Consider the following 14,941-nt stretch of genomic DNA (forward strand, 5'->3'; position numbering starts at 1 on the left):
ACCAATATGTAATGCTATACATGTGTGAGGAAACACTACGTGATAAACTCTATCAGGAATAAGAGACTTTCCAGACCTAGTCAAGGGCACGTGACATACATGTCAGTGAATAGTGTGGTATGCGGCGTTAATTGATATGTCTGCAGGCAGGTGGTTATTCATGGATTTACTTCACTTTTCATTTTGTTTAGCAGAGTTGTTACATTGCTACTATGTGCTGTTTAGTACTAAATCTGAACTGGTGGGATCTGTGAGCTAAACTCAATGAACTGTTTTGCACTACTGATATGTGATATTTGCCTATTTGGAGATATGCTTAAGGCAGGCTTTGTGTTTAAAGTTATGATTAATCTTTCATGGCACCATGTATCTGACTGAACTATTTTGATCTTTTCTCTGAACACACACACACAACTGTGCCTCGGAATTTATTAGTGTTGGGATGAAATTCTGTGTACGTTCATGGAGGGAAAATGAGGGGCAAGACATTCGTTTACAAGATGAAACATGACACTTTGTATCAGCAACACACACAAATCACTCCCAAGATGATGTGGGGATAACTATTGGTTGAATGCTGACCAGCTGAAGGGGGAATGCAGATCTGACAGCCAGTCATCTCTACAACAGACAGACCAGTAGTAGGCAGAGAGGACAATTGGGAATTGCTCAGATTAAACATGGTAACACAAAGTGATTTGCTTACTTTTGAGAAATCTATAGGCATATCTTCCTGACAGAAGCCCTCATGGCATGATAGAATGAAAGTCATAATACATTGCCCTGTTTTGGAGGGGGCTGGAGAAGAACCCATATTTTACTGAAACATAAAAAAAAATTGTGTTTAAAAGGAAAAAAAACATTTGGTATATTCTTAAATCTCCCCACGTACATTTTACATATTCTGTAGAAAACAGAATTAGATTAATGCTGAAAGAATAGGAATAATAGAAAAAGACATTAATATTCATCTTCTATTGCAGAAAATTATGCAAAGCTTGTTGACAGCTTTTACCATCTTTTGCTTCATGTCTTAAATTTCCAGTTATTTGAAGTTAGCAAGATTCAGGCAATTCTTTTAGGGCCTTATTCTGTAGCCTGTTTGGGTGCAGAATGTTTCCTGAATCAGGCACTTAAGGAAGAAGCAACATTTCCAGAAAATTATGCTTTTTTACAAAATTGTGATTAGCAATATGGCTATTTTCAGCATCATTACTTTATAACTAAAGAAACTGGTTCAAGTTTTTGACTAATTGCCTTTGCAACTCCATTAAAATCTATTTTTAGACTAACATGAAAGGAATGCCTGAAACACTGTTGCTTTGTCTCTTGCTGTAGCTTGCTTCAGTCAGGGAGATTTACAAATTAAATAGTCTGCTTTTATCATTTGTGAGGCAGCTAGGCTTTTATATAAAATTTGAGTCCCAAAACTGTGAATTTAGGAAGAAAGGACTTTTGGCTCTGACCAAGTTGAAGTCTAACCTTTCACCCCAATTTTGTGCATCAAAAATGCTGTTCAACATTGAGCTGATGAGTACCAAAATATGAAAGAGGAGATTCAAAGTTATAAGGCCAGAAAGGACCGTTCTGATCATGCAGTCTGACCTCCACAGGACTTTCTTGAATTAATTGTCATTTGAAGTAGAGCATATCTTTTAGAAAGTCATCCAATCTTGATTTAAAGTTATAAGCTTCTGTCTGTAGAACAGGAACTGTTCCTGCCTGTACATGACTGAGTGGACATATGATTTGTGTTTTCCTGGTATTTCAGTTCCATCTTTTTGCTAATTTTCCATTTTTAAAATTATTTTTAGTTGGGACTTTGTAGGATGGTTGAGATCATATCTGTGGACTAACCCATGACCTCAAACATCTCAAAATATGTATGTACTGTCTGGCTGACTACGTGGATTTATTTTTGGATCTGCTCATTTTTTCCAAGCCCCAAATTAGTGGAATGAGGAGGTTTAGTTTGCATATAGATGATCCCATCCAACCTGACTGGATGCTGCCACTAACTTCAGAAGAAAAGTGACCCATTCTGCCAAGGGACTCCTGAGGAGGAATGTGACAGACATGCCCAGACATACCCTGGTAGGTAAATTGCCCTGTGTCAAACCACCTTCTCAATATTTCATCGAAGGGGTTCATCTGTAGTCTCTGCTGAGAGCTCAGAACTAGCCGATTGTCATGGTTATTGCAAGATGTTTGTATGGGAATTAGTTTATAAGAATATGAAATAAAGAATAGTAGCTTGCAAAACTGCTGAAGTGAGACTCCTTTCCTGAGGCAAGGGAGTGTGTCTCAGGGCTAATTCAATCAATCTTGAGAACAATGGATGTCCCTGGAGACAGCACTTTGTTTACTGTCTGAGGAAGATGCAGCCTTGGTCATACTCAAAGACAACAGAACCCCAAGAAAGTCTCAACAGGGGACCCCCAGAGATCTGTAACTGCATAAGGGAAGAGGAGAGAGGACAAGATTGGTTCCATTATATGACTCTGCCAGCAGGGGTTGTCTCATGCAAGGTGGATCCCAACTTTCTGAACTGGACAAACTCCATAAAGATGAATTATTAGGTGAGAAATACCGTAGTAGATAGGAAAGTAACTTGTTAATAAGTTTAGGCTACACATTTTTTACATTATTCTTTTACCTGTAATCTTGTGTTTCCAAACCCTTATATTTGCTTTTATTTAAATCACTATCTTAAGCTCTGTTAAATAAACTTCGATTTTGGTTTTACTATAGACATGTCTAACTGCCTTGCGCTAAGAAAAGTGCTGAACTGCAACAAAACCAGTGAACTGGGGTGCACTGCTTCCATAGAGGCAGCAAATCAGTGTACATTGCGGGCATCCTGGAGAGAAAGCACTGGGCACTCAAATGTAACGAAGTGGGGTGTGTAAATTGCTGGCCTGCAGAGGGAAAGAGTGGTGCTCACCGAGCCTGGAGTGGAATACTTGTGTTGCCAACAGCAGATGGCAGGAGAGAATTTCCCCTGCTGGGAACAGACAGGGCTCCGTCCTGCAGTGAACAGGTGGTGGTGTTCACCTCAAGGTAACCCCAAAAAGCACCACAAGGAATTCCAAGGGAAATAAACAGCTAAGCCACCATCTTTAAAAAACTGAAGGAAAGGTAGAAGTCATTATATTCTTGCTTCTGACCATTGACTTGAAACCTTTGCTTCCTGGCCATGCGATGCCACAGTGCCTCACAAAGGGGCCTGTGCTTCCTCCACCCTGCCAGCTGGCCATCAACAGGTGGGAGTCCAGCAACATGCAATAACTAAGATTCAACGTTTATAAGCAAGTAACTTCTAACCAGTCAGCAGCAAGTCCATCGATGTTAAAACATCAGAGTTGATAAGATCACTGACTAGTCTTTTCAGACAAGTACCAGGTTCCTGAAGCTGAATGAAAACACAAGAGTTGCAACAATCATCCTGCATAAGTATCAGTCTTTTTTTATTTTGTTTTCTCTTTCCAGTTTTATGTGTAGAGGGATGCCTCTACCTTCACATTCTTTGTTTTGTTGTTGTTTGGGTTTTTTGTTTGTTTTAACTGCAGCAGATGGATGGTAGCCAGTGCATGTGCAGATAAAACAAACAGAATTTGTTTTAGAATGGTGGCTATAAAATAAATAATAAAATACCGGAAAAAGCCCTAGGTTAAACAACTTTGCTATACAAAACCACACATGCATATATTTAATGGTTTAGGAGTTGTATGTTTTATCTTAAGAAATTGTTGTTTTTACTTACATTCAGAATTCAAATGACAAATTTAAAAAGTTGCACAATAGAACCTCAGTTACGAACTGACCAGTCAACCACACACCTCATTTGGAACCAGAAGTACACTATCAGGCAGCAGCAGAGACAAAAAAAAAAATAAAAAGCAAATACAGTACAGTACTGTGTTACATGTAAACTACTAAAAAAATAAAGGAAAGCAGCACTTTTCTCCTGCATAGTAAAGTTTCAAAACTGTATTAAGTCAATATTCAGTTGGAAACTTTTGAAAGAACAACCATAATGTTTTGTTCATAGTTACAAACATCCTACATTTCCGAGGTGTTCGCAGCTCTGAGGTTCTACTAAATCACTTTGGATCATATTACAATGTTTTGTGTAACCCTATAGTGGGGTGAGGGAAAAGATTGACTATTACCTCTCAATAATTTGGGGTTTATTTGATATGATTTGATCCACCTGATATTAGATTAATTTGATTCTATATAAACCCTTGATTTTAATTTTATTTGGTTATACGTATTTTTATTTTATGCTTTTGCTCATTTAACTTAGCTAATAAAATATATCAAACTGGAAAGCTGTGTAGTTCAGATGTTTGTTCCCCAGATGTCAGGGTTCCAGACCTGAGGAATCCCAGGGTAAATAAGAGGCAACTATGTGACTCATGCAATGGTGGTCCATAGAACTGCCATATAGTCTTCCCACAATTGGTGCCCAAACAGGAACACTGTTAGCTTGTGAAGAAAAGATGCCTTATATATTCATTTCTTTTAACAAGCAACATGCATTCTAGAACCTTGGCGGGTCTGGGGTGGATACCAGCTAGTCAACCTATAGGCTGATGTGACAGCCCTCAGGGTACCCAGAACTTTGAGCCACCTCGTTACCCCCTGCCTCCAGCAAGAGGGAATCTTTCTTGTGGTAGCTGGGTGTCAGCTTCCTGAAACCACTAGCCTTTCAGCCACTCAAGCACTCTCCTCTCTGCTATGACAGCCCTAAGTTCACCTTTCAGGTTAACAATAGGTGTACCCTAATCCCTGAGTCCCTTTTGAATCATTCCCCTGTGATATCCAGCCCCGACACTGGCTACTCAAAGAAATTCCAGATCCTTTTCACCCAGAGGAGCAGTGTACCCCACTTTACCAGTTTTACCTTAAATCACTGCTCCCGTAAAGCACACGGCAATTGTGAGCACTTAAATAAACATACTTTTGTTTTATTATTAAAAAAGAATAAAGATTTAACTAGAAGGGAGAGAAAGTGATAGGAAACAAGTGGTTACAAGACAAAACAAAATCGTAAAACACGAACTGAGGTCTACGCTTATCAGTAATTATCCTTCCTATCTAATAAAGTAAGCTTTTCCCCAAAGTTCAGTCTGTTGCAGAACTAGCTGGTTTCATAAGAACCAGAATCCAAATGTTCATGAAAGCCCCTTGCTCCTCACGGGGTTTCCTCAGTGAATGGATACAGAATGTCTTCCCTATATTCTGTTGTACTGAAACAGTCTTTTGTCTTTATTTGTAGCCAGGGCAATTTCCTGCCCGCTATACTGGTCTGTTCACCTTCAAGCGGTTTTGATCACTTGCAATTGTCTTTGATGGTTTTCCATTGACCATTCTGGGATGTTGCAAGGGTAAATGATAGAACCTTGCATTACCTTGACAGCTGACTAGGGAGGTATGACAACTCCCTTTTGTTTGAATGAGCCCTCACCGAGACACATTACCCTGATTAATTTTTACTCCAAATCCATAAAGCATACGTTCTATACACATTGTTCCTTAAATATTATCCGTACCTACATCTTGCAATGATTGAATCTTCACAAGTTTTGAGCTTTCTGTAAATATCTTACACGTTACTCTTTATGGGTACATATCCTGTAAGACATGTGGTGTAGTGAGTTTGTTGGGTCTGAGGTAAGAGATGTTTGCAAAGAATAGGTCTCTGTCAGCTGACAAGTAAATCTATTTTCCTTACACATTTGTAGCAGTCCTTGCTGCCATAAGTTTTCATAGGCTTTTTCTTCACTGCCAGAAAGAAATGTTCTTTACAGCAAGATAACTACTGTGCATTAGCTATCTTGATGCAAAATCCTAGTAGAGGCAAGACAGCTGTAAAATCCTAGCAGAAAAAAGCACTTATAGTTTTTACCACAAGGTAGCAAGGTGATGTCAGCACTCTATCCTCACCCCCAAATCCATGGTTGACCTCACCTAGTTTACACTGTAGTAGAACTACAGTGTCTTGTCTCCACTAGGATTTTACAGTGGGATAGCTAACATGTTTGTTAATCTGTAGTAAAAATGCATCTTTTTTTTAGCCATGAAGACATGCTTGTGCCACAAAGCCATAGTACTTTTGTTACATCTTGAGGCTGATATTCACAATCGTCACTTTTTTCTACAGTTTGATGGTGATTGTGTAATTATGTTGCTCTCTGAACCCTGAGAATCCCCCATGTTTCTTTTTACACCTGTCCCCTTTTTAGAGGCTTGCAATACTAGCTAGAATCAGTTCCTGGGCATGGGTACCTTGTACCTTTCCCCTTTTGCATACCTGTGCAGGGCCAGGCACAATCTAGGCCCGGGTGGCCAACCTGAGCCTCAGAATGAGACACAATTTACCAATGAATATTGCCAAAGATCCATAGTAATATGTAAGCAGCCCCCCCGCCCCTCTGCTACCCCCTCCAGCGCCTCCTGCCCACCAGCAGCCCCGCCAATCAGTGCCTCCCCCACCCTCCCCATACCTCCCACCCGCCGCGATCAGCTGTTTTGCAGTATGCAGGAGGCTCTGGTGGGAAGGGGCAGGGGCCTTGGGAGGAAGGGGTGGAGTGGTGGCAGGATCTGGGGCAGAGCAGAGGGTTGAGCAGTGAGCACATTGGAAAGTTAGCATCTATAGCTCCAGCCTCAGAGTCAGCGCCTATGCAAGGAGCTGCATATTAACCTCTGAAGAGCCACATGCAGCTCCTGAGCCACAAGTGGCCACCCCTGATCTAGGCCTTCATTAACCATTCATGCTGTTACACCAAAATGCTGTATTCTCAATTCTCTCATTTTAAATTAACAAAATATAATTATTTTAAACTGAAATACGTGTGGTACTATGTTGAGGAAGCTGATGCTGTTGGAATACTAGCTGCACTAATATGGCATTGCTATGAGGGATCTAGCATTGCACTCCACTGTAGACATAAGGCTCTTGGCTATGAAGTATAAGCGTGATGCAGAGAATGTCAGTTTTCTTCAATTGTCAATCAGCTCATATCTAACAGAGTGACGTTTCCTGTTTACTAAACAAATCTCTGGAGAAATACCCTTTTTCTACATAGCAGGAGATCTGGGTTTACACAAGAGCAAACATAAGTTTGTCTGCATTCCTGAATCTGAAAAGTTGCAGGGAGATCCCATAGTGATAGCTGTCTCGTTGTTAGTAGCAATAAATCAGAACCCAGTCTATAGCCATGTCTGGCAGAGCTGATGCCTCCAAGCGCTACAAAGATCTGGGTTCAGACAGGATGATGTTCAGGAGGATGAGTTTAATAGGAATTTAAAAAAGAGGAGGGGAGTACACCAATCTGACCAAACAGACGTATAATTCTGCCATTCTTTATGATCATTTAGAGTGTTTTCTTTACTTGTTCTGTTTGACTTACCCTGTGGCTTTGAGTAAGTCCCTTATCTTTTCTCTGCTTAAGTTTTGCTAATATGTAAAATGAGGATAATACCTATCTACCTCACAAAAGTAAGGTAAGGATTCGTTATGCAGAAGCAGTAGTTACAGTTGCAACTGGAGTGCTATTATAAGGCTGATTATGATTCTCACTCCCAGCCCCATAAGTAAAACAAAACCCTGGTATACTTTCAGATTTTTTAGGGTTAAGTCTCATTGGCAACTAGTAACTGACTTAAAAATCTTGACAAACTTTAAGTTTCTTGATGTTAATAGCCTTTAAAAAAGTTCCTTGCAAATTTTTACAAACTGCAGTACTAGAGAGAGACATAGAAATGTTAAACATAATCACACAAAATTACAATCACAAGTAGATTTTTTAAAATTGGCTTTTCTAAGAGACAGTTAGTAAAATTTTAAAGAAATTAATACTATTATAAAAAAAGTATAAAAAACTTTGCTTTTTGGTTAATGAAGCCAATGGGTAAATAATGAAAATGACCCACATATTCCTGTTATTCCTTCCACTCTCCTAGGAACCTCAGCTGCTAAATCCTAATCTGAAACTTCAGGATATTCTGGCCCAGAGGCTGCAAGATGAGTCATAGGGACACTAATAATCTATGATTCAGCAGGATGTTGGAATGTAGCTAAAGAGAGCATTTTAAAGGGAAGCTACAGAGAACTTAAAGTAAACAGGCAATTTGGTTAAATTTTACAGTTAGTTTTATGTACCCAAGGGAAAAATGTATTCCATTCCCAGCATCTTCACTTCCTCCTTTATTTCCTCCCTTCCCCCTCCTCCCCAAAGAAGACTAAAGTGCAAAGAAGCTTAATGACAGGAAATACCTCAAATGCATTTTAAAGCAGCTAAAGCCTTCTAGCTTCTGGGGGTCTGAACTCACCCTGACTTGTATGACTTATTAAAGTTGTATTAAACTCCCTCCTTACATGTTGCTTGAAACTCCACTTGCACCTCACTCAGTGAGAGGATTTCTCCCTGCGTGAGTGGCTGTATTTTACTGAATGGCATCAGGGTATTGGACAACCAAAATTTTATTGGTGAGGAGAGCAGAGGTTAGAAGGGGGAGCCAGGCTAAGAAACAGTGCTCTAATCTTGTCCAACAAATTTAATAATTTTATTAAGATGATGTTAAAATAAAAAGAAAATGGTACAGAGTTTAAGCATAGAAGTTTCTGGTTATCAGGGAATAAGGTAGAGATTACCAAGGGGTGTGAAGTTTGGTTTAGGATTGGGTGGCATACGGAATACATAATCTACGATATCCCCGATTGGGGGTAAAAGGTTAACGGGTCAAAGTACAGACACTGAGATATGGGGGTATGTTGTTCATATAATGGCTATGTTCAGGTGTGGAGAATAATGAGTGGATACGACGATGAGGATGGATTTATCCTCATTTGGTGTGATTTAATGTTCAGTGAGTTTAATGTTCAGTGAGTTGATATGGTCCAAAGGAAAAAGTCTCTAGGTCCCTTTCTCGTAGTTGATGCACGATGTCGTTCCGGCTCACACCTTCTGGTACTGTCGGTGGCTGGTGATGTGTTCTATGTCGATGTCCCTGGACCATCGGATGGTGTCTGAGACCATGAGGCGCTGCATGAGCCGTGCATAGCATTGACCGATCTACTCTGAGCCAAATTCAGACCTAATGTAATGTATTTAGGTACTGATACCTACTTTGCAAGTTGTACTCAGTGACTGATTTACTTTTTGACTCACTTTTTAGTAACTTGCTGTCTCCTCTAGATAGCTAGATGGCTTGGTAGAATTCTCATTTTTGATTCATCTTAATGATTGTATAACTTAAAACAAATTTTTGTCAGACACAGACAAGGGGGGTGAAGTAATGACTTTTACTGACCAACTTCTGTGGGTGAGAGAGACAACCTTTTCAGCCTATACAGAGGTCTTCTGCAGGTCTAGGAAACTTAGTTTCAAAGCTAAATACACTCCATTGTGTATTTAGCTGTGACACCCTGAGTAAGTTTCCCAGACGTGAGGAAGAGCTCTGTGTGGCTCAAAAGCATCCCCCCTTCCCTTCTGCTTCCCCCCTTGCAGCTGGGGGGAAGCAATAGATGTTGTATATCTTGACTTTAGTAAGGGTTTTGATACTGTCTCGCACGACCTTCTCATAAACAAACTAGGGAAATACAACCTAGATGGAGCTACTCTAAGGTGGGTGCATAACTGGTTGGAAAATCATTCCCAGAGAGTAGTTATCAGTGGTTCAGTCATGCTGGAAGGGCATAACGAGTGGAGTCCTGCAGGGATCGGTTCTGGGTCTGGTTCCGTTCAATATTTTCATCAATGATTTAGATAATGGCATAGAGAGTACACTTATAAAGTTTGCAGACAATACCAAGCTGGGAGGGGTTGCAAGTGCTTTGGAGGACGGGATTAAAATTCAAAATGATCTGGACAAACCGGAGAAATGGTCTAAAGTAAATAGGATGAAATTTAATAAGGACAAATGCAAAGTACTCCACTTAGGAAGGAACAGTTGCACACATACAAAATGGTAAATGACTGCTAGGAAGGAGTAGACGTTCCCCGACTTACGCCATTGTTCCATTCCGAAAGCCTTGTGTAACTCGAATTTTGCGTAAATTGGAAACACTCCCCCCTCCTGTTTCTAGCTTACGGAACTTTTTCCGTAAGTGCAAATTTGCGTTAAGTCGGGTCTTGCGTAACCCGGAGAGCATCTGTACTGCAGAAAGGGATCTGGGGGTCATAGCGGACCACAAGATAAATATGAGTCAACAGTGTAACACTGTTACAAAAAAGCAAACATCATTCTGGGATGTATTAGTAGGAGTATTGTAAACAAGACGTGAGAAGTAATTCTTCCGCTCTATTCCACGCTGATTAGGCCTCAACTGGAGTATTGTGTCTGTTCTGGGTGCCACATTTCAGGAAAGACGTGGACAAATTGGAAAAAGTCCAAAGAAGAGCAACAAAAATGATTAAAGGTCTAGAAAACATGACCTATGAGGGAAGATTGAAAAAATTGGGTTTGTTTAGTCTGGAGAAGAAAAGATGGAGGGGGGATATGATAACAGTTTTCAAGTACATAAAAGGTTGTTACAAGGAAAAGGGAGAAAAATTATTGTCCTTAACCTCTGAGGATAGGACAAGAAGCAATGGACTTCTTGCAGCAAGGGCGGTTTAGTTGGACATTAGGAAAAACGTCCTAATTGTCAGGGTGGTTAAGCACTGGAATAAATTGCCTAGGGAGGTTGTGGAATCTCCTCCATCATTAGGGATTTTTAAGAGCAGGTTGGACAAACACCTGTCAGCGATGGTCTAGATAATACTTAGTCCTGCCTTGAGTGCAGGGGACTGGACTAGATGACCTCTCTAGGTCCCTTCCAGTTCTATGATTCTATGTCTCTCTCACCAACAGAAGTTGGTCTAATAAAAGATTTAACCTCCTCTCCTCCCGCCACCCCGTCTCTCTACTATCCTGGGACAGACACAGCTACAACAACACGGCATAGAATTTTTATCCCAGTTATTCTAATTATGATCCTTAATTCCTAGTATAGTCTTGCATGTTGTGTGATCTGCCAGACTGTTCCAGTGCCCGAGGGAGAGGTGGGGAGCCTGAGACCAGAGAGTGCCGTGCTAAGCGGGAGCAGAGGACCGACTGGACTGGAGGCTCTTCAGCAGCATGGAGTCCCCCACGACGTTGCTCGTTTTTCGTGGGGCTGCAGCTAGGTCGGGGGGGTGGGGGTGCGCAGAGTGCGATCCCCTCTCCCCCCGCCCCGCCGCCGGACTCCGGGTTTGATACAGAGAGGGGAATGCTCACCCAGCTGGAGAGTTTGAATGTTACTTGATTTCCGTGGGCGGGTAACGTTGCATTGCTACGGGCTGGAGGCGGGCGTCTGCAGCCGCGTCCCGAGTGGGGAGTGCAGCCCCCGCCCCGCAAAGCCCTGTCGTGCGGGGATCCATAGGCTGCAGCTCCCTGTCCCCCTAGAGACGCAGCCCTGTGGGTGCACCGCTCCCCAGCGCGGCTCCTTTAAGTCCCCATTCGCTCGTCCGCCCTCCAAAGCATTCCAGGGAGGGGGGGTCACCACGGAAACAACCGAGTGCTCCTGGGACCCAAGTCCCCCTGCCCCGGCCGGGAAGGGGGAGGGATGTGTCTCCCAGCGTGCACCGCGCGCGCAGCCCCCACCCCCTTGTGGCTCCGGCTCCTGCTCCTCCTCCGGCCAGGCCCGTTCCCCCTTTGCCCGAACAGCCGCAGAGCAGGAGGAGCCGCCCGAGCGTTGGCTGCTCCTAGGCTGCCTCCTCGCACGCAGCCAGCGCGCGCCCACCAGCCCAGCCGCCGCCGCGTCTCGCGCCCCCGTCCGCTCCCGGCGCGAGCCGCTTGGGTGTCGGCTGCTGCTGCATCTCGCGCCGCGCGCAGGCGTCGCTCGTGCCGGCCGAGGATGGGTCGCGGGGCGCTGCCCTTGCTGTTGCTGCTGGAGCTGGCCGGGCGCTGCGCCGCCGCCATGGACGAATGCGCGGACGAGGCGAGCGGGCGGCCGCAGCGCTGCATGCCCGAGTTCGTGAACGCCGCCTTCAACGTGACTGTGGTGGCCACCAACACATGCGGCTCGCCGGCCGAGGAGTACTGCGTGCAGACCGGCGTGACCGGGGTCACCAAGTCCTGCCACCTGTGCGACGCCACCCAGCCCCACCTGCAGCACGGCGCCGCCTTCCTCACCGACTACAACCAGGCCGACACCACCTGGTGGCAGAGCCAGACCATGCTGGCCGGGGTGCAGTACCCCAGCGCCATCAACCTCACCCTGCACCTGGGTAAGTCACGGGGACCCTCCCCCGCGGGGGGCTGCGCTTTGCTCCCTCTGTCCCCGCCCTAGGCCAGTCCCTCTCCCGCAGAGGCGCGGAAAGGCTGCCCTTGAGGGACCGGGACCCGTCTCCTCCGCTTCTCCTAGTCAGGAACAGTGGGGACACGTGTATGCCTTCCCCCTCCACGCACTTCACTTCTTCTCCTCTGCATTGCATTGCGGTGCCCCTGTCCTACGAGAGCACGGACTCGCGAACCCCCCCTTTCCTCCCTGCCATCTGCCCCACTAGGGGCACGGCTACATGTATGCATTTCCAAACCCGGCTGGGGAAAAACCAGCTTTGCGTGTAAGGCTTCCCGCAATAGCAAACTGAAGAGCAAAGATTGGCTTGGGAGAGGAAGAGAGAAGGGAAGTGTGAGTGCTTGGAATTTAAGGATGAAAAGAACAAGGCTAATTTCAGACCAAGCTTGTTAACGCTCTTTTTAATAGTTTGTGTTGCTTCTCAAACTTCAGTGACCAGCGCTGTAAAAACATAAAAGAATCGTAACTTTATACATGTGCACTCCTCCTCAATCGTTCCCTTCTGTCTGCATTGTATTGGGGTCCCTGTGCCGGATGATCACTACCACTCCCTTTGCAACCCGCACTAGCAAAGACCCATCTGTATGCACTGCTGGTTTTGCCATCTCATGCACGACCATCCTGTACCTAGTGCTTAAATCAACAGAAAAATCACCTTTTCCTTTCTTGTTCCTGCATGACCAGAGGCTTCACTATTCCTCCTCCCGTTCCCCAAAATATCCTCTACTAGTAGCGTCTCTCCTGCATACATGACCCATCTCTACACTTAATTCCTAAATAAGAAATCTAGTTCTTCCCTTCTGGCTGCCTGTCCTAAACGAACAGGAGCTCTCCCCTGTCCCCTCGCTGCTTCCTGTACTAGAGTTGTATGATTTCTCCTTTTCCCAGACAAGGACTCTACTTCCTCTTCTCCTTCCCCCCTCCCCTCCACCCCTTTAAACTAATAGACCCGCCACAGCCCGTCAGAAACTTTGTCCCACTCCCATGCTCCCCATCCTTTCCGCCTTCTAATAAGGACCTATCTGAATTTTCCTTGAGATAATGTGATGAGGGCCAGTTGCCCCATAACTTTTGTGTTGAAACTTGGAGATCTCCATGGCAACTTATGCCTATTCCCATCCACTGAGCAGATTAGTCATAGTAAAGAAAGGAAAAAAATTTAAACCTGACAAAAACTGCAGAATAACTATTGGGGGGGGGGGGGGGGGGGGGGGGGGGGGGGAGGGGAGGGAAGAGGAGGAGAGGGATGGATCAGACCATGCATAATGTCACAGTGTGTGTCTGGCACTTTAAAGATTTTTCTAACACAGAGTTAACTTCTTGCTTTGTGGTATTCAAATTTAATTAAAGGCCACAAAGCTTAATCCTATCATACAGAAAACAAAGGTACATGTGTCTGCCCCAGCTGGTAATAAATTACTGAAAGTGACTTCTGCTGTATACAAGCATGCTATCTATCCTCTTTGGATTCTCCCTTTCTTTGATTTGTGTGTTTACTGATTTTTTTATTTTTTTTTTAGTTGAATGGGGTCTTCTTAGCAAAGGTTTTGATTCAGTGCTAGAAATACTTTTCATGCTTCTGGGTTGCATTTTTTTTAAATGTAATTATATTTATGAAGTTTGGCAATGTATACATTCAAAATGAACAGTTAGGTGTATAAACAAATCATAAATGAAAACTGTAGGGAAGTACTTAAAGATCTGCTAAGCTAAAGGCTTGCCAGTTAGTCTGTAGATTCAGATCTCATTGTGCTTGAAACAAACACTTAAACATAGGGTTTTGCAATAAATCTCAGCTCTTGCTATCTGCAGAGCAATAACTGTCTCATTCTTAATGCACAAAGCAGGATAAGCTTGTAGACATCAGACTTGGAATTCAGAAAGGGAAAGGTTGACAAGAAAAACAAAGGACATGGAATAAATACTTCCAGCAGTAAATGTGTTAGATTTTCTCTGTGCTCATGTGCTCACTATTCTGTTACTCTATCTAAAGTGGATGGGTTGCTGCTAAGGGTTCTGGGTTAGATTAAACAATTCCACTTTTTGGTCATGTTGAACAAACTTCTATGTGGGAACAGTGCTGTCTGTTAGTCTGGGAGATCTAGCACCATAAAATTTAAAAAAAAACCCTACTCTTTGGCATGTTAAAAAGTAACAGGATGTAGTAAAGTTTATTTTAAAAGAGTGAGATTCAGTAACATGAGGTGACTTGTGCTTCAGTGGTGGCTGAAGTACATGTGATCTGAAAAGCTCTTTGGCAGCTAAGGTACTATATAACACCAAGTGTATTGAGGATGATATATAAATATTTTACCGAGGCGATATTTCTTGTCAATTAAAAGAGAAGATTGGAAATTTAAGTCTAAGCATTCAGCAGCAGGATATTGTAGTCACTTGAGTATTTTCAAAAAATTAGCTTTGGAATAAAACTTCTTAAGCTTGGCTTCAACCTAGAAGCAAACTCTTGATCCTGTTGAAATTCCACCAAAATTGATTCAGCTGTTTAAGCTGTCTCTGTGTGGAGGAAAGGGAAGTGTGGTTTTTTTAAAAAATATTAAACGGTTCAGATGTTGTTTGGTGCTTGAGTAACTAAAAGGCAGACTTAGGGCA

At 43.2% G+C, this 14,941-nt stretch overlaps 1 protein-coding gene across 1 annotated transcript in view; it reads left to right on the forward strand.

Annotated features, from left to right (window-relative positions):
- Positions 1-11,030: 11,030 nt before the first annotated feature.
- LAMC1 (laminin subunit gamma 1) overlaps positions 11,031-14,941 on the forward strand; it is a 131,052-nt gene continuing 127,141 nt past the window's right edge. Inside the window, exon 1 of the mRNA XM_037906874.2 lies at positions 11,031-12,260. Coding sequence (XP_037762802.2) covers positions 11,597-12,260 — 664 coding nt within the window. The 5' untranslated portion in view covers positions 11,031-11,596. The remainder of the gene's footprint in view (positions 12,261-14,941) is intronic.

Source organism: Chelonia mydas, chromosome 8 (assembly GCF_015237465.2).
Source record: "Chelonia mydas isolate rCheMyd1 chromosome 8, rCheMyd1.pri.v2, whole genome shotgun sequence".
NCBI classification, from domain to species: domain Eukaryota; kingdom Metazoa; phylum Chordata; order Testudines; family Cheloniidae; genus Chelonia; species Chelonia mydas.